General features: G+C 40.4%; 1 protein-coding gene across 1 annotated transcript in view; it reads right to left on the reverse strand.

Moving 5' to 3' along the window:
* The window catches only part of MCPH1 (microcephalin 1), a 2,707,094-nt gene that overhangs the window by 1,380,236 nt on the left and 1,302,161 nt on the right, over positions 1–24,697 (reverse strand). Inside the window, exon 11 of the mRNA XM_044060459.1 lies at positions 7,011–7,173. Coding sequence (XP_043916394.1) covers positions 7,011–7,173 — 163 coding nt within the window. The remainder of the gene's footprint in view (positions 1–7,010; positions 7,174–24,697) is intronic.

Genomic DNA, 24,697 nt, shown 5'->3' on the forward strand with positions numbered 1-24,697 from the left:
TTCTAATGTATAAAATCACATATTTAAACTCTCTCCTAGCCAATAGGCTATTTATGTCAATCAAACAATCAGGGTGAAAAAAGCAGTTGATACATACATTTTGCATAAAAATGTTTTAAAACTCTTATCAATTCTAAACAACAAGCAACCAAAACAAAACACTAAACTTTCTATTTTATAATCTAAAAACTATACTAAAACATAAAAACACATATATAAACAAAAATGCCTAACAACATCACTTTGTATTTAGTTCATTAATGTCTACGTGTTCGTGCTTTAAGGAAGGGTTTGAGTGAAACTGTTTGATTAATCCCAGGCAATTTATCTGCATTTCGTTTTAAGATCCACCTGTGTTCAGCTGCTTCTGTCCTAATTTTCAGATCTTCCCCTCTAATCCCTTCTTCCAAAATCTCTAACGCAAATAATTTAAATACATGTTCTACCTCTTCTGCCTCCGCATGTTTAGCCAAGGCACTAGTCTTCTTTTTGTTCTTTATATCCCTAACATGTTCCGATCTTTCAGCATTCTATTTGTCTAACCTATATAGAAGACTTTGCAGACTTGACAGAAACTGGAATAAACTACATTTTTAGTTCTACAGTCTGCATAACATTTTGCTTGAATTTCAAAGTGAAGCTGTGGATGTACAAATGTTGTACAGGAATATATATATATTTACAAGCTGTGCAATTTCTACACTTATAAGTTCCCAACCTATGTGAAGCATTCACTGCCTTAGGTACTTGTGTTTTATAACATAGCTGACGCTTGAGTGATTTCTTATTTTTAAATGAAAAATGAGGTGTAGCCTCTAATATACTTCACCTCTAGTATACTTCATTCCGCTCTTCTACAGCTGTCAAGATATTCCAGTTCATTTTAAAAACTTCACAGAATATATTCACATCACTAGCAAAAGAGATAGGGAATCTAAGTTTCTCATCACTGTTATTACTTATTATTATGCCTTGGGTGTCCTGCTGAGAAAAATATGCTTTTCCTTTACTCCTCCTTTCTTTAAGTAAATCTTTCACACATATGTCAATCTCTTGTTTGGAGTAACCTCTATCTATGAATTCTTTACTAAGAAGTTGTAAAGCTTCTGCTAGTTGCTTATCATTACTATGCAGTCTTATAGTTCTGAGAATCTGTCCTTTCATAACATTCCTGCTGACATGTTTCAAGTGCATGCTGTTTTTATGACCTAGAGAGTTCCTCCTACTTGGTTTCCTATATAGGCTGGTTTCCAGTCTACCTAAATCTGATCTCTTCACCAGTACATCTAGAAACGCTATCTGTTCAAATGAGAATTTACAAGTGAATTTACAATAAATACAAGGCTAATACCCTAGATTGAAAGAGATCTGATAAATAATCTAATACCACCGAAACTGGGGCTGACAAGGGGTCCAGTTGTTTGTTCGCTGCCCATAAGGTAAATTTTTTTCCATTTGCTGAGATAGGTTAGCCTGGTGGATGATTTATGAGATGCAATAAGAATACTGTGCGGGAAAGAGAGGTTATCCTGCCTGGCAATCATTGGAATTGGAGAAACCAAGCTGTCAGCTTCAGGTTTGTTAGACTGGGGTGGGTCAGACCCAGTGGATGGGAGATCAGCATCAGAGTTGGATTGAGAATCCATGGTCGATCTAGCAGGTGAGGCCAGAGGTAGGGGAATCAAACTTGCCGAGGCCAATATGGAGCAATGAGGATTACTTTGCTCTTAATCTGCCATGCTTTCTTCAAAAATTGGGGAATGAGGGGTACAGGAGTGTAAGCATAAAGCAGATCTGAGGGCCAAGCGTGGACTAGAGCATCTCTCGGTGACTGGCCCCGAGGGAGGATCAGGGCAAAGTAGTTGCTGCACTTGTAGTTGATTGGGGAGGTGAACAGATCGCAGCCAGTCTGGCTCCAGCGATTGAAAATTTTTGCCCTTATCACAGGATTGAGGGACCACCCGTGAAGTTGTAGAATGCACCTGCTTAATTTGTCTGCTATCACATTGGAACTCCCGGGAATGTGCGCTGCAATTAGAAAGCGGTTGGAAGCTATTGCCCATTGCCATATTCTCAAGGCATCTCGGCATAATGGGTAAGATCTGGTGCCCCCCTTGCTTGTTGATGTACCAAACTACTGACATGTTGTCTGACTGGATTGCAACAGTCCCTGACGGAAGGATCAAGTGAAATGCTTGCAACGCTAATAGCACCGCCTTCATTTCCAGGATATTGATATGCAAATGAGTCTCTGCTGCCAACCAGGTGCCTTGGACTGAGTTTGTCTGACATAGCCCCCCCCCCCCACACCCCATCAGGGAGGTGTCCGTGGTCACCGTGGCTTTTGGCTGATGGGGGCTGAAGGGGCAAGACCATTGTTGGGGATTTTGAGACATCCACCAGAACAAATCTTGCTTGCATCTCTGAGTTATACTTATCTGAAAAGACAAAGGATGTTGTAGAGGGTACCACTGAGTGAGAAGTAGCCACTGAAGAAGGTTCATGTGGAACCTGGCCAGAGGAACAATGGTGATCAAGGCTGCCATCGACCCCAAGAGTTGGAGTACGGACTGAGCAGAAGATTTGTGGTGACAGATTAGTGGCTTAACCTGTTGTCTTACTCTTTGAAGTCTGTGATCTGGAAGAGATGCTGTGCCATTCCTCGTGTCCAACAGAACTCCGATGAATTCTAAAGATTGTGCTGGGGTTGTGTTGGACTTCTCCCAGTTTATTGTGATTCCCAGGTGCTGAGTCGTGAGAAGAGTGTAATCCAAGGCTTTCTCCAGTAGACACTTGGTGGGGGGGTGGTAAGGAGCCAGACGTCTAGGTAGGGAAACGCCTGGAATCTTTGAAGTCGCAGGTGAGCGATAACCACTGCCATGCATTTGGTGAATACTCTGGGGGCTGTAGAGAGACAGGGCAGTGCTCAACATTGGTAGTGACTGGCTCCTATGTGGAAGCGGAGGTATCTTCTTGAGAGCTTGTCCACTTTTATATGGTAATACGCATCTTGAAGATCTATAGAGCACATTCAATCATCTTCTTCCGAAAGAGGAAGGATAGACTGAACCATGACTATCCGGAATTTCTATGTTTTGTACAAATTTGTTTAGTGTGCTGAGATCCAGAATTGGTCTCCAGTCCCCTGTCTTTTTTGGCACTGCAAACAATTTTGAGTAAAAACCAGATCCTATCTGGTCTGGGGGGACCGTTTGGATGACTCTTTTGTAGCAGCTTTCAGATTTCGTGTGCTGCTGCTTCCCTTTGATGTGGTGGGACGTTGGGTAAATTTCTGGATGAAGTGGGACAGAGATGGAAGGGAATGCAGTAGCCTCTGGATAATATCCATTGTACCCAAGAATCAGCGGTTATGGTTCGCCAGGCAGTGGAGTCTAGGAAAAACGATCCCTGTTCGCTTCCAGTGGTGAGCAATTGGGCAACGCTTCATGAGCGCTGGTAGGGTTGCCCAGAGACCCTGGTTTCGCAGACCTCCCCTGCCCCAAAAGGGGCATCTTCCATTAGAGGTTCCCCCTCTGCCCTTAGGGGAGAACTCGGCATGTGCATCATGGAAAGAGCCCTGTGATTTTCTGTGCCACAACTTCCCGCTCCTCTGATTTCTGGAGTAGAATCGTTGAGGGGTGGAGTGTCAGACACCAATGGCAGACAGGGTCTTACCATCTTGTTCGCACCTTGCCAGCATATCCTTAACCTTTGGGACAAACAATGAAGTGGCCTCGATGGGTCATTCGTAAAGGAAGCCTTAAAGGAGTCCACAAAGGCGCATCCAGGCATGATGTCTCATGACTATGCCTGTGCCTGCTGCTCTAGCCGCTCCTTCCATTGCATGTGAAATGAGGTGCATGGAAGAATTGGATATCAATTCCAGGGTCGCTATCTGAGAGGCTACGTTGTCACGCACCTCATCAGAAACAGCTCCTGACAAGGTTTCAGAGAGTTGGTTGATAAGGTCTCTCAAGGAGCCTCATAATTCAAGGATCTTACAGCGAAGGTTGGTGAAGCAAACACACGCTTAGCGAGTCTGTCTATCATCCGCAACTCCTTGTTGGGTGGATGGACAGTCTGGCTCTCTTCTGCCAAGTCTTTTTTGGTTGCAGCCACCACCACCATGGCATCTACTGGAAGACCTTTGGACCAATGAGGATGTTCAGCAGGGGGAGATAAAATTTTGTCAGGGCTCTGAGGTAGAGCTTCCAAAGTGTCAGGAGCCTTCCATGCACGTTGGACGATGAGCTGGACAAGCTCATCGGCTGGTGGGGTAATACAGGAGGTAGAGGGTTGGGCACGAAAGGTCTGCAGGAATACGGGTTTCTCTGAGGAAGGTTTGGAGGACTCTCAGTTGCCCCTCTGTCTTAGGATCTCGAGGATGTCACCAAAGGACACCTCATCAGAGGGTGACCGTGGGGACCCTTCCCCATCATCAAAGTCTGTATCTTCGGCTAAAGTCTCCTCAGTGGAGTCCATGTGCTTCCTCTTGCACAAAGCCTTGCAAGGGACTTCCTCAGTAGGGAGCTCTGGGGAAGATTGCGAGGAGAGGATCTCCTGAGAGGGAGAAACCTGAGGTCCTTCTGTCCAAAGTCCGGTAGTTGTGACTTGTGACAGTTGCAGCACAGAGGGGGGCAAGGACTAAGACAGGGAAATTTTGCCAGCAGAGGCAAGTGCCCTCTCCATGGCCTGGAAGGCCGGTCCACCCAAAAAGGGATGGGAGCCCGGAACCAAGCACGACAACCTCTGGACAAGGGTGACACCCTGCTCCGATGAGCTGCCCCCCAGACCAGGAATCTCAAAAGGACTGTGGAGCATGAGGGGAGGAGGATTCCTGGAGGGTGCCATAGAAAAAATTGGCACCAAACCAAGAATGCCTGCCCCCACGGCACAGCCACTAGCCTGAGAAGGGCCCAGTGTACTGAGGGCCACAAGGATGGCTCCGGCTCCAAAGTGAGATCCACTGTTGGTGTCAAAGGAAGGGAAGCTGCTGTCTGAGGAAGGGGTTTCAATGTTTCCCTGGAAGTCGAAGGAGGAGTGTACGAAGGAGTCTTTGGAGAAATACGGTCACTTGCAAGAAGGAGAGCAGCTTTAGATGGGTGAGAGAGTCTCCTGGCCACAAGAAACTAATCAACAAGCCACAACACATCCTGTTCTGAGAGGCTCCTGGTCGACCTCATAGACAGACCTGATGGGGACTCTGGCCTGTCTAAAAAGGGGCTGTACTGACTTCTCACAAAAAGATCTAAGGTGGGAGAGTACTTAGTTCTTGTGAGTTCGTGTGATGCAGGGCGTGGAACAGAGGGTGTCTGCACCGAGGAGAATGGTGCCAAGGGTATCTGCTCCCACTAAGGTGGTGCCATAGGTGGTCAAGGGTGTCTGCGCCGTGAAGGGTGGTGTGGCAAATGTTTGCCATGATGAATACGGTGTCATCGAAGAAGGTGTCTGCACCGCTAACAATGGTGCCGAAAGTGACTGCATCAAGCAGCAAGCAGGCCAGTGCCAAAGGCATCTGCACCGTAGAGGGCAGTATCCCGGAAGTTGACTGCATTGGCAAGGACAGAGTCAAAGGAGTCTGCACCAATGGTGCCGAAGGAGAATGCATCTGTAGAGACGGTGCCAAGTGGGTCTGCACCGATATCAGCGGTGCCGAAAAAGGCTGCAACGAAACTGTCGGAGCCGTAAGTTTCTGCACTGGGAACTCCGGTGCTAGTGACATGAAGAAGACATAGCTGGAGTGAGAATAAACTGGGGCAGTGCTGAAGCTGGGGCTGAAAGGACCACAGATGGCAATGCCGGGCCAGAAATTTTCACCTTTTTGTGAGTCAACTCCTTCTGATCTCCAGAGGGAGACGAAGTGAGCGACCTCAAGGAGGAAGAAGAAGAATGCCTCTTACGTGGTTTAGAAGAAGGGGTGAGCCCTCCGACACAGGGATAGCATCAGCGAAAGGAGTTTTAAAGAGGCCTTTTAGTATAAGTTTATTCTTCCTTTCATTCAGAGTCCTAGTCGAAAAATTTCTACAAATCCCACACAGAAGGTCCACTGAAAGGTGGGAAACATTCAGATAATAAACACACAAATCATAGCCATCAGAAAGCGGTAACTTACGGCCGCATTCTGCACATTGTTTGAAACCAACACTACTTTTCTTATTCGACATTGTAATATCAAGGGGGAAACTACAACACTACTAAAAGGTTAAGAAACTACCCAGAAGGGTAAGAAAGGGAGAGGAAGAATTACCAACGATGGTAATGGAGAATTACCTCAAAGGTAAGAAAAAAAAAGGATGGAAAATACTATAGGGAGAGAGTCTCAAAGTTGCGATAGGGTAGGAAGATAGAGATAGTGAAGAATTGAAAACTTTCTAAACACTAATAATAGAAAACTTAAAAAAAACTGAACACTTAGCTGAGAGAGAAGGCTTGACACGGCTGTACAGCAATGCAGCAAACGAGATCTGAGGTAACAGGGAGCAGAACATTGTGGTTAGAATCTTGGCTTGAGAATTTTTGGCTGACGTGAGCTTGGAAGGCCGGCTCGGTTCCGAGGATGGAACCGATAACCCATCAGTAAGGAATGAATGAAGATTAACAACATCAGATTTATAACTACTTAATTTGAAAGCAGAAAGACAACATTTTAATCAAAATACAGGCTACTTCGGAAGTATGACATACATACTGCCTAAGCAAGTACTGCTACGCCAAAATGCACATTTACTTCAGAAAACTGTATTAAGGGGTGCCTGCAGTAATTTCAAGGACTAAAGCTGAGTCCCAGATCTGAAAATGCTGCCTCTGATTCGCATCTTACCCTGAGCTGCAGTGAATTTAGTGGTAGTTTATTCAGAAGCAGAGGGTGTGGTCATGAAGCTGTTACACAGAGAGTAGACTATAAAGTGACACTTTCAAAATTTCAGGCACTTACTGTTTAGGCTGTCCACATTTCAGTTAGTTACTCTACTAAAGAGAATTGTTTGGTTTCTTGTGATAAATTATCTTACCCAATCAAATGAAAGAATCCAGCAACCTCTAGCTATTCCAAACAGTACATTTAAAGTTCGTCGAGGACTTCCAGTCACCACATGGGTTGTCGTCTCACATACAGAATCCGAGAAAGCAAAGCCACCAAGTTTGTTTACTACTTGGATTGCTGTTTGCTGCATCCTGTTAAATCAAACAAATCTGTCATCAAGTAAAGCTTGTAAAGAAACCTAAATTTCAGCAAAAAAGAATATATAGCATAACACAAGAGACACACTGCCACCTATTCAAATATCAACCAAAGACACGCAAAAAAAATTGCTGAGCTATAAATACAGTATGTGATTTCTTTAATTTCTATAGCATGTATAATAGAAAACAGCTAAGGAATCACAAAAGTAGAAGCATTAAAAAGGCTGACACAGTCATTATTTTAAATATCACAACTCCATTTGAATCAATTAATGAACATCTGTAGATAGCTTCTGTTCTGCAATGAGAAGACAATTAGAAGTTACCTAGCTATATGTTACACTGAAAATATAGCTTGCTGTAGTCAACACAATCCTATCAGCTCATGGTTAAAACTGTAATTACCAAGTTTTATAATCACTGACTGCAATCTTCTAATTTTCTGCAAAGTTAAATTCCAGGTGTTTCATGTATTGAATGCTATTTCAGATTTGGTAACACTTGAAAGAATTATATACAGCACAAACTGAATAAAAATTAACAGTCCACATTGCTACAAGTAAAAGACTGAAAAACACACCAAATGCTTTTAAGCTCCACCTTTTAAGATGTGTATATCCTTTGTATTTCTTTAGCATCAGATTTTGCACTAAAAGTACAATTCCATTTCTGCCACCAGACAAACCTGGATTGGTTGCAAAATTAATTTTGATAGCTTAACTGTTTACTGGCAAGTATGCGGCTATAGAATTTAAACTAAACATTAAAAAAATCTGTAGTAATTCAGTAGTGAAAATTATTTGCCCCATAGCACTAGAGTTTAAGTCCTGATGGCTAACTGTCTGTGTGACATTTGTATGTAGTCAAAGTTTCTGCATGGGCTTTCCCTGGGTACTTTAGTTTCTTCCCCCCTCCCAAAAACTTGCTGTAGTAAGAAATGCAGTAGTATTTGCAGTCAAATTATCTGTTAACCAGATGTTAACTTCTAAGTAATCAGCCAGCACCAGTGGCATAGAGAGGTAAAACCCTACTGCTCAGGTTACTAGTGCCTAAGGTACTTGAGTACTTATCAGCACTGGCCGAGAGGAAAGGCAAGCCCATCCTGGCGGGAAAGGAGGGGTTGGACCCAGCTGCACACAGTGCTCCTGTCCCTCTCAGGAGGGGCTACAACATGCAGGCATTAGGTTCACTATGCCACCAATGGGTTGTACTCCTCACAGAGAGTGTGAAGAAGTCTGCACTCACAAGTGGATGGCATTGTAGACCACAGCAGTTGTGCAAAACACACAATCTGTTGCTGATGGAGTGAGGTCAAGCCATTCAAAAATGCTGAGATAACGATGAGAACAAAAAGTATACTACTGGTAGGCTGAATGATACCCCCCCCCCCCCAAAAAAAAAGACAGCCATCTCCTCTGTCACTGTTGAAATCCCTGGAGCAGAGGAATGAATGGGCAATATATGACTCCTGCAGCTGTTCAGCAAAAAGCAGTTCAAGCTTCAGTTTTGGTTCAAGAGATGGTTTCCGGGAATTTAGAGGAAAAAAATAAATCAAATGTGCTCAGAGATGATTAAAATAAATGAAATATTGCAGGAGTAAATCAACACAAACTAAAGGCTGCAAAATAGAAGAAAGCTTCAACTAACTATTCAGATGAACTGACAAAACTGCAAAAAACAAAGACTGAAATGAAGAAAAGGCTGGCTGAGTACGGGACTTCTCAAGAAGAGCCGTTTCAAAAAATGATTAAGACAGTGTGTGCAGAAAAAGCAGATTTTCTGCTGCACCAGAGAAAATAAAAGGAACAAACTTAGTAATTTTATGGAAGCACAAATAAGCAAATGGACTGATATTCCACAGCAGAAATTATCAACTGAGTGTATACTCCAAACCTGACCATGAGAATGCAGCCAATGCTTGTATTGATAAAAATGCAATCATACCAGTAGAAAGAGTTAATCCTGACAAAAATGTATGACAGAAGACAAAAGTATTAAAAATTAGAGACATCATAGTGTTTGTGGAAAATTATTATTCACTCAACACCAAGCAGAGGAGAAGCAAATTTATCTCAGTAATCAGAGAAAGTCAAGAGGAAGGTGTGAAATTCAAGTTGCTGAATCCAGCTGATTTTAGACATTGTGATGCAGAGCAAGCTAAAGAAGAAATAAATAAAAAAGTTGATTGAACAAAAAGTGAGCCAGCAAACAGAAGGGGACTCTCCTTCTCATTCTTCTGACAGTAAAGCTCAGAGAGACGTCACCACTGAAACTTTTTCCAATGTTCCAATGGAAACTGCTTGAGAGACAGAAAAAATACAAGAGCTGCCTAGAAGAAACAGGAGTACCATGGACTTGAATAAGAGTCTGGTGTTTAGAGACTGAGATGAACAGGAAGGCCTCCAGCAACACGGAAATTAGTGAATAAATGGGGAGTATAACAAATAAATCACATTTGTGAAATATGGCTCTGGAAGAAAAAGTGGCTGAGAAAGACTGGGCTTTTGTTGACTTTGTTAAACTTGTGGGTGGGCAAAGCGTATACCACCACCTTATGTCATTAATGTTTAGAAAGAAATTAAAATGGGAAAAGGTAACCAAGTAAAATGATGTTTTTTTTTTATTTTTTAAACACTTTTATTGAATTATCACCTTGACATAGGCATACTTACATTTATATAAAAGTAATCAAACCTTTATAACAAGTTCACATTTGCAAACATGATACATCATATATATTTTTGTATATCCTATAATAATTAAATTACATAAATTATTTACTTCTTGCCTACTCTTAAACTTAATTCATTCTCCAAAATATTTTTCTGCATGTATTGTTCACACAGTTTTAATTTCTTTCCATGTAATTTACTCCTACCCCTTTGCAAAGATCCCACTTCAGTTCTCTTATCTCTGTTACAATATTCACTACTTCAAGTATAGTTGGTTTAGATTTTGATTTCCATTTTCTAGTAATTGCTTTTAATTAAACTTTATAAGGCCTTCCTATGTCTAGGCAATTCAGATCCTGTATCCCAACTCAAAAATCATTTCCTTAGTTATACTCATTTGCTTGCCCATTATTCCTGACGGAGTACTCTGTAGGGAAATTTTAATGTCTGCCAACTCATTACACTCCCAAAACATATGTTTCCAGTTACCTCTTTCTTTCCTACCACACCTCTAACATTTGCTATCTACCTGAGGAAAAATTAGTTGGAGTTTACTGGGGGTATAAAAGTATCTATACACACATTCTAAATCTTCTAGACTTTGTTGCATACTAGGGAGCCATACATATGTCCTCCCATTGCTTTTTTGTGAATTGCATACCTAATCTCTCTCTCCGATGTTTCAGGACCTCTTTCTATAGTTATCATGCAGTATTTTATATGCCCTACTAATTATCCCTTTTTAACAGCAACTTCTGCTCTAGATTCCATTAAAAACTCAACTAGTGTATGGCTTTCATTCAGGATTCCACTAGGGATGACTGCAACTGGGATACAAAGAATAGACAAGAGGGAGATGGAATTTACTGGAGGAATATGGCAAAGGAATCAAAGTACTGGGAACAAATAATTGCAAAAGGAAAAGGAATAGAATGGAGAGACACCAAAACAACATTTGGATTGCAAGTTAGTGATTGCCTTCCCTATGAGTGATTGATATCAGAGTATAGACAAAGATTAAATAAAACATTTTTTGTTTTTGTACAAAACATTTCACTATCTGCATGTAATATATAGTAAAGCAGTTTTCCGTAGTGTGTGGTCAGGGGTATTTTAAATGTGGGGCAGTCTCCTCAGTGACTGTTGTAGGTGTTAAAAAGATATTCAAGTAAACAGGTACTTTCTAGTTGTAAGAAATATAGGCTTTACAATATAACAAGAAGAAAGGCTGGACAAAAACAAGTTTAATGTTAATATGCTGTAATTTTGGGCAGCTGGGGGGGGGTGTAAAAGTGTTTTTTTTTAATATGTAGAACTAAGGAACTTTCTCATACTTTTCCAAAAGTGAATGCCTAAATTAATGCTTAAGCTACATTAAGTGTTTTTGTAAGCAAGTAGACTTGAAAAATAAGACAACATGATGAAAGCCAAGAAAAATGCCAATCTTCTATATCTGCAAAGATAATGGCTTCTTTCCATTAGCAAATGTTCAGTGGGAGTCAAGAAGTCTGCTATTAAGTCAGCTGTACACTTCTTTCTAAGTGCAATTGATAAAGACTCACTGATGATTACTTTTACATGGAGAGTAGCTGTCTGTAGGTGGAAGCAATTAATCTTTAGCATTTGGAGCATTCTTTGCAGAGGTAATGTCAAATTTAAAGGTACAATGGCAAACAGCTTGGTGAAAAATAAAGTCTGAAATTATGGGAAGAGAATAAGAGGCAGCAGCCCTAATACTTTAATGCATTTAAAAGAACAGTGTACAATTTAGTTTTACTTAAAGATAGCCAGTGCACTTTTTAGGGCTGGAAGTTAATGATTTCTGAAAGCATCCAATCAGTCTTTCACATTTGGGATGGGAAGAGAGATAAAAAAAAAACAGGCAGCAGTCAATGTAAGTGGAAACACAAGCTGCAGTATGTGCTTTAGTATTGTATCATTAATTTGAGAATAGATTATGCCTGCGGGTGCAGCTGTAGATTTGGGACAATTGTTCCTATCTAAAGAGTGAAACATAATTTTACAAGATACTTTTTTAATGTATTTAGTTTTTTTGTTTGAGGGTTTCTCTTTAAAAGAAAAAGTCTTGAAAATGTGACATTGGTTCAAATGGAGATGAGAAGAAACAACTGTATAAGAGATCACCCTGCCAAACATTAGGGTGTGCATGTAACAGAAAAGTTGGAAATACACATTAAAACAAAAACTGACACTTGTAACTGTCGAGAAGAACAACTTTTTATTATAATGGCTACACTATTCATATTATCTTGGAACACAAATGGCCTTACAGGTATAACAAAAAGGAAGCAATACTGAGTTATATTATGAAATGCACAGTGCAAACCAGCAATGCTGAAGGCACATTTGGAAAGAAATGAGCAAGTGAATTTGACATAGAAAGGATTACAAGATGGATATCTGGCAGAATATCAGAGGCAGTGGAAAACAGAAACAATGGTATTAATTGCTAGAGGGGCAACAATAGTGATAGAAAGCAGGAAAAATCAATTATGGCAGACTTATGGCAGTAAGAAGCTATTAGCACAGGAGGAGGATTATGCTGGCATGTACTTCTATTCCATGAAATACTGCTATGATGAGCTTAAGGAAATGAAATAATCAGCTTTCAGTAGGGAATATTACTTATATGTGGGGGCTGGAACTTTATTTGCAATACTGAGAATGTATCAGGGGATCTAAAAGAGAGAAATATAACAAAATAAGGTAGATTTCAGAAAGCTTTTATGAAAATATTATTTGGTGTGGAAGATGTGAGCTTAGTAGTAGGAATTCTAACATAAGTTATATATTATTGCCCAAGGTATAATAACTAGGGTAGACTACATAGAAATTGCATTTCACATGAACATACTTCTGATTGAAAGGTTCAATAGATACAATAAATATTTCAGATCATGCATCAATAAAAACAAGATAAAAATGCAGGGTAATGTAGTGAAAATGAGACACTGGTGCTTTCTCACCTACCTGTTAAAAATGGGAATTTAAGGAATGGGTAGTGGAAAATTTTTGAGAGCTAATAGGAAATATAGAAATATCTTCAGAAGTTATATCTAGTAAGTAGGATAAAATGAAAATTAATTTTAAAAATAGGGTAGAAATAACACAGAAAGAAATACAGTTAAGAAGTAACAGGAATCACTTAGAGTGGCTGACAAAGGTTCATAGGTGTGTACTAGGCTAATGGCCCTGGAGTCTTTACAAGCCTATCCCATAGAAGCACCTTGGCAGCAGAGGTGAAAGTAATGCAGACTAAGGGGAATCTCACAGAACAAGAGGAGGCACAAATATAGAGTGCTAAAGAGACAATAAGGGAATATCTGCATAATATGTATGAGTTAAGAGAGACTGCTGTTAAGCAACTACTTTTTTTTGATAACTCCAGAGCAGAAAGGGCTGTGCCTGTTGGCAAACATAGGGTGCCTATAAAAAAAAACAAGAGATCCTGTAAAAGTATGAGAGTTATTTTGGAAATTTTATGGAAATTTGCATAAAGCAGACAAATGTAGAAATAAAGAAAGAATACACACCAATATTTATGGAAGACAATTATGCCAAGGCTAGAGGTAGAGATAAGGCTGAACAACTAACAGTTAAATTAGGTGGAGATGAGATAACATGGTGATGTATAATCAACCTTTAAGAAAATCTCCAAGAACTGAAGAATGTATCAGTATTTTAAAAAGAGGGGAAGCAGCAACATATTTTGAGAATGCTGGAGTGGCTATATTACCCTAAAGATTTAAAAGACCCATCAGACTCCACTTTATGTAAACCCATTTCAATTTTAAGCCACAAGTTTACATATATACTATCTTAAAGAATTGCAAAGGTGCTGCCAAAATTGATAAATATGGATCAATGTGTTTTTTCGAAGGGAGGCAAAATTTGACAACAATAATAGAATAATGATGATCCAGATTGAAACAGAATCCCTAAAAATAACACAGTTGTTAGTGGGTCTTGATGCAAAGAAATTATTTGATGGAATAAGATGGGATTTTATGAGAAGGTCAGTGGAAGCACTCGCATTTCCTGATAAATAATACATTTATTAGGATGATATATGAAGGATCAGAGACAAGAATTAAAATGGAAGGGTTGCTCTCTGATAAGTTGTGTAGAACAGATCCAGGTATGAGTGCCCTCCCTCTTGTCTGTTAATTAAGAATTGAAGGAATTTATCTGGGAGCAGAAGCATTAAATGGGATAAGTTAGTCCTGCAAATAGAACAAGACAAAGAATCCTTGAATTGAAGGGATGTTTTAGAGCTACGTAGTTAAGGCTGTTACACATAAGACGAGCAGAAGGTTATAATTCAAAATGGAAAGGGATGGAGATGAAATGGGGAAGTTCAAGAAATAAAGAGATAGTGAGGATTTTGGATGCAAATTCTTAAGGATAACAACCATAATGAGTATTATATTCATAAAGTAGCAGGAAGTATTATAAGAACTAAGCCAACACAAGACTAGAGAAAGGATATTTTGCCAGTAGGGATGTCTGCAAGTAGGGGTACAGAAAACAGACAAGAGAGGGCTGGAATTTACTGAGATAATTGGCAAAGGAACCAAGGTATTGGGAGCAAATAACTAGGGCGTGAATAGGTTATTCTCTGGACTCAATGCTCTCATTGACAACAGAGGTTACTGCTGTAATAGTGTAACCAGTTAGCAACACTAATCATTGTACTGCAACTTCCAGGTCAAGGCCCCCTTTTCATGACTTACAATTTCTTATCTTAAAACCGAGGAAAATGTAAGAGATAAAGGATCCAAATTAGAAAGAGGGTTAAAAAAGTTAAGGACTAGCTCCATGTTCAAAGGACCTGCATAACATGAAAATAGGTCCTGCAGTGGGAATGGGGGACAGGACAAAACATGCCTCCCTTAGAGACTTCATCTACCGACAATAGATGAACCAATGTACTATTAGAAAGGGGAAGGAAGTGATCAGAACAGACCAGTCAGGCTTGTGGATCCGGTACTGTTGCAATATTTCAGCCTAATTTCCAGAAAAGACTGTCCCTTTCAAGGTGAAGAGGCATGAAATACAAAGATTAAGGACACCTGACTGAAAAATAAAGAATTCTAATTGCTCAGCATTAGAGGGCCATGCAGCAAGATGCAGCGTCCTTGGAGGACTACCTCCATGAAATTCAGGGAGATCTCCATGGATATTTCCTTTACCAAAGTAATTGTAACAAAATTACCCAATGCCAACACCCTAAACACAAGATGCAGAAGGGATTTGCTACCTTTAAGTTATGCCCAGAGGCAGAAATTTGGACAACTGTAGAACTTAATGTCTTCAAGGCAATGAACCTAAAGTCCCATAAGGAGCAAAGGTCTCCAAGAAGGACAATGGAAGGGAAACTTCTTTATGTCCCCTGTCCCCCCACCCCCCCAAGGAGAGGAGCAGAAGGCACCAGTCCCATGAGACCAAGAATCTACAGTCCTAATCTAAGGAAAGGGACAGACTGTGCTCTCCTTCTACCAAAGAAAGAAATAACCTTCCCTGTCCTCCAGTTAGTGGAGTCTGGACCTGCTCTACTTCTCCTGAGCAAACCCAATAGAAAATTAGGAGAACACCAGAATAAGGATGGGTGACCAAAGACAGTAACCCCTTCTTGCAATGCAAGAATTATTAGGGTGATAGTACAGAGGCCTTTAGGACAGGCTTCAAGATCATGTGCTGAAACCAGTTCAGCAATCCTGACCTTGAGTCTCCATTGCCTTCTAGAGAATCAAGTACTAAGCAAGAACTAGAGCCCCAGATCAAACATCCCACTTTTATTAACAGAATATCTGGAAGAAAGTTTATCCATGTCATCCATAGGGAGACAAGAAAAGTCAAGACAACGCATGCAGGCATATGGCTTGCCCAAAGCCCTTCCTAGGTTATCCACCATAGATGATAAACACCTTGAAGGATAAAAACCAGCATGTCAGTCTTCAGGGTAAAGGCATGATACTCTCTTGCCTAGACACTGGGAGAGTTATTCTCAGAAAGTTAACTCCCAACACCAAGGTGGCCTAGAACCTGTTCAGGTAAGACACACAGTTGATTGCTCTAATCCCCTACATGATAAAGGAATACACCTACTTCCATTCATTGCTCCTCCCTTAGACCACCCTGTCTGCCACCTGGGCACAGGTTAAGGGAACTCAATGTCCACTCATATCACAGAGAGGGTCCAGCCTTGGGATGCTCAGACAAAGTCTTGGATGACAATATGTGGCATCAGCTTTCATGGGTGACAGATAGAGAACCTGGTGATGAAGTACTCCTAGGCAGGCCCAGTTTAAACACAAACAAGTGCTGATGTACCACAGTACTTCCTCGAAGGAAGTTTTGTCCCATTAAAGAACAAAGCTTCATCTATTTCAAAACAAAACACGGGGGCAACCAGAGAGGATGACTCTGGGGTTCATATCACTCCAAGGATCTTGTAAACAACTGGCAGGTACAAATAATGGGGGAAGTGAGGCCAGCATGTTTTTACATACATTCCAATGGCAGCATCCAAGGAGAAGGAAATGCCTACATTGGAGAATTCACTGCCATCCAACTGAAATCCTATTCCTGAGATCTTCACCTGTAATTCTATATCCAGCAGTCAAACAAGTGACTAGTTTTGTCTCTGTCTTTAAGGACCATAGCATGGGCATATCTTGCAAATTCTCCTTTACAAGTGTTGACACGTCCAGCTAGGCTGAGAGGGAGGTCCCACAAGGAGGACTTTCAACCTTGACTAACCCAAGTCCTCAAATGGGTAGCTCTCCATATCAAGCTGTGGAAGATAATAGGAATGAGTTGACGAGATTGGACAAAGGTGTCAGGAACAACCAGAAGTGTACCTTCCCCGTGGTGTGAAGGAGGTACAACTTTCAAAGGCCTCAAGTTACTTATACAGGTGGAGGGCCAGGAAGGAATCTAACACACTAGTTAAGAAGATTCCTAACCTCTGGAAGAGCGGACAGAATGTGGACAACAAAGATCTACTCCAAGTAGGCATACGTAGCATGGCAGTTCTCTAATTAAATTCTTTCTACCCTCTTGGGTTGAGTTCTGACCCACCCACTAAGCACTAAGAAGAATCCTCCCACCATTTGTGCATACACACAATAAAAAACAGTCATACTCAATTCATCACAAATTTTGAAATGCAGCCACAGGAACCAATGGGCATGAGAATGCAATATTTTAATAGCAAGGATGAGGAGTCAAATGATGGTAACAACAAATCATTCCTTGAACTTAGATGCCATACCTTTGTTTATAAGTTGCGCAACACAGAATGATTTCCTCACTACTGCAGATATGATGATGATGATGTGTCCTTAAGTCCCTGACTACTGGATAAACTCTAAGGAGTGTGTTGACAATATGATAGTTACCAGAGGTGGATGACTTCTTGAAGGACACTATTCTGCCTTTCTTGGCATTTAGTTTTAGTCCATGGCTCTGACACCAGTTGTTTGTCTGTGTCAGCCCCTCCTGCAGAACATTTGTGTCAGTGTGAGATTCAATGACAGCTCTTAATTTGCAAACATCTGCAAATTTAGTCAGCCAAACACCACCGATATTAGCCTTTATTTCAGGGAAGTGAATATCAAAAAGGAGGCGGTCCAAGGACTGATCCCTGAAGGACTCCACTTGTTTCTAGCCTCTTTGTAAAGGTAGATTTCCCCAATTCTAACTTCCTGGGTGATGTCTGTGAGCCAACTGGCTATCTACCGGGTGACATACAGGTTTGTACCTAACCTCCTGAGTTATGGGATATTACCTATAAAATCCTCTATCTCTAAAAGGCCCAGGACAGCATATTATCATGCATTTGGCAATGCAGATAGCATAAATGTAGACACTCCAGGGTCTGGAGAAAGACAAGGACAACATAAAAAAAACAGTAGTTGTAGCACTGTTGCTACAAAGCAACTTTTGGTTTCTGGTGAACTGGACTTACAGAATGTCCACTGCACAGATAGAAGTACTACAGCCACCTGACAAGCAAATGCAATCAAGCAGGCTTGACAATGAAAATGGTGATGGAGACAGACTCTATCCACGATGATACCAGACAGCTCATGTTCCTGAATCCCACATGCAGAGCTAGTTCCCATACAAACAGCCATCATCTCAAGGAAGAAGGCAGCCACCTCCTGTACAACTGACGTCTATCCAAATCATGCTGGCCTTTTGGACAGATTAAGACACTGGCCTGTAACTAATGGGATTTTGTGGACCATCATGGTGGAAAGTTCATTCAAATGATTCTCAAATATAACACTTTAAAACCTGGTGGATTAAATTTGGAATTAAGTATTTAAATGAATTACTGACTATTTCTATCTTTAAATATTCATAAGTTAAATATTCATTAATTAAATACTCATAACTGAATATTAAATATTTAAATTGACTATCTCAGAGGTTTGTGTTAATTAATTAATATGCAGTGTTTCTGTGATCCATACTTGGACTATGTTTGTGCTGTGGACTGGCCTGTAACTGCCTTTAGGAAAGCAGCTACAGAAGACAGTCCAAAGACTGATCCAGTGGTCATGACCTTAAGTCCACAGCATGACAGTTACCTCCAAGACCTGGAAACTTCAGCTCTCATTTCGTTCATACTGTCAAGCTGTACAAATAAGCAAGCCTTGTCATAAAAAGTTAAATGTCACAGTCCTTTCAAAGGAGAAGTACTGACTGAAGGTATCGTCATGTGGTTGGAGTTGGAAGAAATTAACTTTGTGGTTGCATCAGAAAATTGTTAAGAAATTACTGACTACAAACAAGGTTGTTGTGATGCACAACACTAAAAAAATAAAAGTATTAAGACTGAACATTCTGGAGGCTGATAATAGTTATTCTAGGAGTTGTGGAACCTGACAAGAATGAAGTACTCCAGAAACATATGGGAGTGGCTAGAACAGATGGAACTGATTATTTGCATGGCCAGCAGGCAGTTATTGCACCTGTTAAACAACAAATTTGCAATAGTAGTGACAAGGCATCTGAACTGAATTGAGACAATATTCTAACTGTAACGGAGAATTAGGTAGGAAAGTGAAATCTGAAGATGTAGATGTCTTGAGAGGTGAGGAAAAGGATTTGATGGAATACATGAAACGTAAGATGCAGGAGTGGACTGGGTTTGCAGATCTTCCTTGAGGATAGCTTCTATGAACTCCTTGTGGTTGTCAGATTCAGAACTCAAACACAAGAACCCTAAACTGACACTGAACTTCTTGATGTGTTATGAATATGAACAGGTACTGCGGAAACAGTAGCAAGCCACAAAACGATGGGCTAGGCTTGTAAATGCCCTCGGGCAGATAGCCTAGTATGAACCTATGAACCTATGAACCAGGCACAAAAATATCTGAGGTTGGGAATCCTATATCTGTAGAATGTGATTACTATGAGGTAATGTCAAAAGATCAGTTGGACTTCGCAGATGTAACAGAAGAGTAAAAATGAAGAAAACTGACATTTAAAATATCATTTCTTGCTGTCTTAAAGGTGTTCTGGAATGGCATAAGTGCTAACCTCTGAAAGTTCATATAAGGCAAATGGAAAAGTAAAAGAGGTACCTGTGAGACTTGCCCATAAAATGGAACTGAGAGATACTGATACTACTGGGAAAATAGAAGATGAATCAAAGCAAAGATCTGATTTGAATGAGAAGAGGTGTCTGTACAAGCATACAACCCTTGAGACAAAAATGGTTGGGTAAACAGGGAAGTTCTCTGTTACAGGATCTGGTGTGTAACAAGAGCAGATTTTCCCAGCCATTGAAAGTTTTATCCAGTAGAGAGATGCAAAGGCTCAAGATTACCTAACTAGTGGGTACGTGATTATTCTCAAGTTTGGCTATTGGGGGATTACCCAATTCTATACATATGTTGCCACATTTATTATGCTAGAGAACTGAGTTCTCATGTACATTATGATTCATATGCTTTCAACATGTTAGTTATATCAGTTTTGCAGCTGCCTGCATTCAATTTTAGTTTAGTATCATTCCATACTGCAACACATAGTAAAGGCTAAACATACAAGAATGCAAGTCTTGATTGGATATGTTGAAATATTACCCATATTAATGACCAATAATTGAGAAAAGATGCACATATAAAGCAGCCCCTCCTACATCCTCATTTTCTGTCATTTTTATTATTTCTAATTCAGGACAAATGAAGAAGGCAAGCACTTGCATTTTGCATGTTTGAATGGTGCAGAATCAAACATATACTTTTGTTAAATATCTGCTTAAAAGACATTCAAAAAAAGTTGTTTAGTAAAAGCATCAGTCATCTAGGAAAACTCTACTGGGTTTTGGATACAGAACTGTTCTACATTTAATGCCTGCATTTCTTAGAGTAGTTTTCTCTTTACCGAACATTTTATCAGATGAAAAATAAAATAAACTACAGGCGGAGGGTGGCCAAGAGCTCGTTAGTGAGTTTTTGGAATAGATGAAAGGAAGTACAGACTTTTTGAAGTTCACCCATCGTATAGGTGAAGATGCGATTAATTTCTTGGACATCACCCTGGTTAGATCATTTGATGGTGAGACTGAAACTAAGATCTGTAGAAAGCCTACTTATTGTAATAGTTTTTGTATATTTTTCAAGTTGCCACCCCTTTTACCACAAAAAAGGTATTTCAAAAGTTAATTTATTAGAGTGTCTAGATTGACATCGAATGATGAGGTCTGTCGTGAAAAATTTGTACATCTCAAGAACATGTTTCTAGATCAGGGATATCCTGTTAATATTTTAGAAAATATTGAAAGTGAAATTTGGGCCAGTAGAAATGATAGATTTGGTGCCAACATTACACATGGTATGAGACACCCTAAGAAAGCTGCTATGATAGGGTCCCATTAAAAACAGGGAGCAGGATGGTATAATATTCCTTGGATACAAAACAAATTAAAAAAAGTATACAAAAAAATGGGATCTTTTTTCTTGTGAAGGCACTACTAAAGATTTATTTGTTTATGGCCCAGGTTTTAACTATAAGAGGAAACCTAATATTTAAAATATTTTGGAAAGACCTTTAATAGCAAATCACAAAGTGTTTCCTATGACATTGTGTGGTAGATGTCAACAGTGTGGATATACTGAAAGTCACTACTCAGGTTGGTTGTACAACAAGATTTTCAATAGAAGTCAAGGGGTGAAAGTTTTATTGCCACACAGAGTAGTTTACCTTGCTTTTTGTACCTGATGTCATGTTTTTTATATCGGGAAAATGGTTAATGCACTTAACCAGATGATCTACCAACACATTTAGAGTATAAAAAATGAAAGATAACAAGAGTGCCTTAGCTAGGCAGTCCTTGACCTATAAGGATTTTGTGAAGTTCAAATTCTTGATTCTCGAGCAAGTATCCCTTTCCCCTTTTTCAGGAGATTGGAAAAATAAACTGTTACTGAATTAAATGTTTTGACAAATTAGTCTTGATGCTACTACCTTGCCAGGTATTAATGATAGTATGTCTATTAGTAGTGAATTGCGGAGACGAGCTAATATACTATGAACAAATGTTTTTATTTCAGTCTTGCTTCTAAAAGTTTTACACTGGTTATGGCCTTACATGCATTGTTTTTTTTATATGTACTGTATTTATTGTGTTTGGCGGGTTATGAGTATTCTATTATTTGACTGGTGGATATTGGAGGTGTGGTAGTGATGTAAACGGTATTTAAAATGTTGGTCTTAAGATAGTATTTAGGTTCTGAAGAGGTCTTGTTACATTTTAAGATGAAAGCGGTGAACCTATTTTTGCAATAAAATCTGTGCGTTCTGCGGGTCCATCTCTCGTTTTTTTTATTTTTATTAGAGGAGAAAGGTATGCAAACAAAATGACTGACTGAATAAAGCATATATTTGATTGAAACCTAGAAAATAAGGTATTAATCATTGTAATAATTTGGAAGAGTAATAAGCAATGATCTGATGAAATGACTACATGAAAATATATCCCTCTCTTCTAGCAAGAATACTGTGAAGTATCAACCGTTTCAGTGAATAATAACCAGGAAGAGAAACATAATACACAGGAACAGTACCATTTTCCTTTGTCCTTCAATATACTAAAGGGAAGCAAATAAAGCTATGTGTATGCCACTTTAGCATTAGGAAATGCTTTTCTAAATAACACAAATGTTCAGTTTTGCAGTGGCTTAGCTAGGGGTGAAGTATTAGGGGTATGACTGGCAGATCCCAAATGCTTTTCAGTTTACACTGGCAAAATGATGATATTGGAGATCAGATCAGAACTAAAGAGGTATAGTGCTTACTCCATGTGTGAACTGTAACAGCAGCTTGGCTACAGTTTAGAGTAGAAAAGGCTTTTTTTTTTTTTTTTTTTTAAGTGGTATAAACTGTAGCAGTTGCTTGTCACAAATGTAGGAAGCAGTTTACTACAGTTTAGAAATAGAAAAGATCTTTGTTTAAAAAAATAAATAAATAATGTGCTATAGCACTCCATGTGTAGAATACATTGGAGCAGCTGCTTGATACAACTGTAAAAAGCAGTCTCCTATAGTTTAAAACTTGAAAGGACTTTTTTTTTGCTCCTCAAGTCCAAGGAGAGGAGCTTTTTGATGGAGGGGGCACCAGACATGGGGATGGTCCTGGTACACAAGTAGTTAGTAAAAATGCAGAGTGGATTGTCTCTGGTGTAATATATAGGGTGAAAACCAGATTGTAGAGACAAGGATACAAGCACTGGGAGGACGGCTTGTACATGACTATTAATCAGTTCAGCCTAACAGTAAAATGATGCCTGGTGATAAGATGAGTATTTTCTTTACTTGTATTATTCGGAATAAATGATTGAAAGTGCTTAGTCATGACAGGTATATTATGGTGTATGGAGATTATAAGTTCATAGGTAAGTACTAGGCTATCTGCCAGAGGGCATATGTAAGCCTAGCCAGAATGTGTTGGCTTTCGCCACCCCCTTAGATTAGTTCCCTGTGCCTCTATCCAGCAGAGCCATTAGTTCCCTGTGCTTCTGTCCAGCAGAGCCACTGCAGTGATCCCCGGGGTAAATTTTCTGTTTCCCATCCACTCGTCAAGGTTTCTCTTGAAGAGTGTTAGTGAGGGGCTCTACCTAATGTAGATTGGAATCCTGTTCGAAAGCATGGGGAGTCTCTGGGACAGGAATATTTCCCTCCAGCAAGTCCTATTTATCATTATGGAGAGGTTTAGATCCCTAGAGCATGTGGCTCTCAGGAATTTATTTTTCTTTTTTAGGTGGAGCATGTCCATCAATTCTGGGTTGGACATGGCCTTGTATGTCAGGCAGAGATCGCCTCTGAGGAAGGCGGTATGCAACAGAGTACAGCTGGAGTTTCTTCAGTCGGGCTGCATAGGGCATCTGTTTGAGGCCAGTAATCCTCTTGGTGAGGTACTTCTGTGGTCTTTCCAGCTGTTGCAGGTGTCTTGTAAGGTACATCCTAAATGGGGCGTTGTACTCTATGATGGGTCTGATGAGTGATGAGTAGAGGGGCACAATAACCTCTTTTGTTCTAGAATCAAACCCTTTTGTGATTAGGTGGGCCACATAGAAGGATTTTCTAGCCACCTTGGCAACATGATTATCAAAGGAGAGATTACTATCTACTGGGGTCCCCAGATCCCTTACTTCATTTTCTGTATTTAGGGGACTACCACGTATGTGGTAGTTCATGGGTACTTTGTTTTCTCCAAAGGGGATGACTATGCACTTCTTGGCATTTAGCTTGAGGCCATGATTTTGACAGCAGGTATCCGTCTTAGTGAGACCCTTCTGGAGGATGTCTGTATCAGCTGGAGAGTCAATTATGGCCCCCAGTTTGCAGTCATCTGCGAACTTGGTCAGCCATAGTCCTCCTGTGCTTGCCTGTATCTTTGAGAAGTATATACCGAACAGGAGGTGTCCCAGGACTGAGTCCTGGGGGACGCCACTTGTAACTGGTTTACAGTCGGACCTAGAGCCTGCAACTCTCACCATGCGAGTTCTATCCATGAACCAAATTGGCAACCCATCTCCTGACATAGGGGTTTATATTCAGGCTGGTGAGCTTGTCTATAATACCAGAATGGGGAATGGTGTTGAAAGCCTTTGCGAGGTCTAGATAGGCTGTGTGGACCTCCTTTCCCTCGTCTAAAACCTTGGTAACCATCTCAAAGACGTCCACCAGGTTTAAGAGGCATGATCTGCCCCTAACAAAGCCAAACTGGGTAGGGTCCAATGTTTGGAGGTTCCCAATGTCTCTGTTAATGAGTTCCATGATGATGCGCTCCATAGCCTTGCAGACCAGGCTAATCAGGCTTATAGGGCGATAGCTCCTGGGGTCCGTTGTGGCTCCACCTTTGTGGAGTGGGATAACTGTTGCTGAACGCTACTCTATGGGTAGTAGCCTGTAGAGAGGTTGAGTTTGAACAGTGTGTTTAGGTGAGGGGTTAGTTCATTTTTGAGTTTGTGTAAGACACACCCTGGGACACCGTCCGGTCCCACTAAAGCTGTGTTTTTGGCTTTGGATAGGGCTGTTTTAACCTGTGTGTCAGTCATTGCTGGGGCTCTACATTCTTCTGGTATAGTTATGGGCCCTTTAGGGGGTGAGAGGGGGGGTGAAGTTTGCATTAAACCTGCCTTCCAGAATGTTGGCAATATCAGTCATTTCAGTGTATTTTGTGCCATTCTGCACTAACTCAGAGCAGATCTGAGAGTTTCCACTTAGGTTCTTGACATAGCTGAAGAACGCTTTGTGGTTATCTTTGGAGTCCTTGGCAATTCTTCTTTCGAAGCTAGC

The sequence above is a fragment of the Protopterus annectens genome, chromosome 2.part0 (genome assembly GCF_019279795.1).
Source record: "Protopterus annectens isolate FY-2018-M chromosome 2.part0, PAN1.0, whole genome shotgun sequence".
NCBI lineage: Eukaryota > Metazoa > Chordata > Ceratodontiformes > Protopteridae > Protopterus > Protopterus annectens.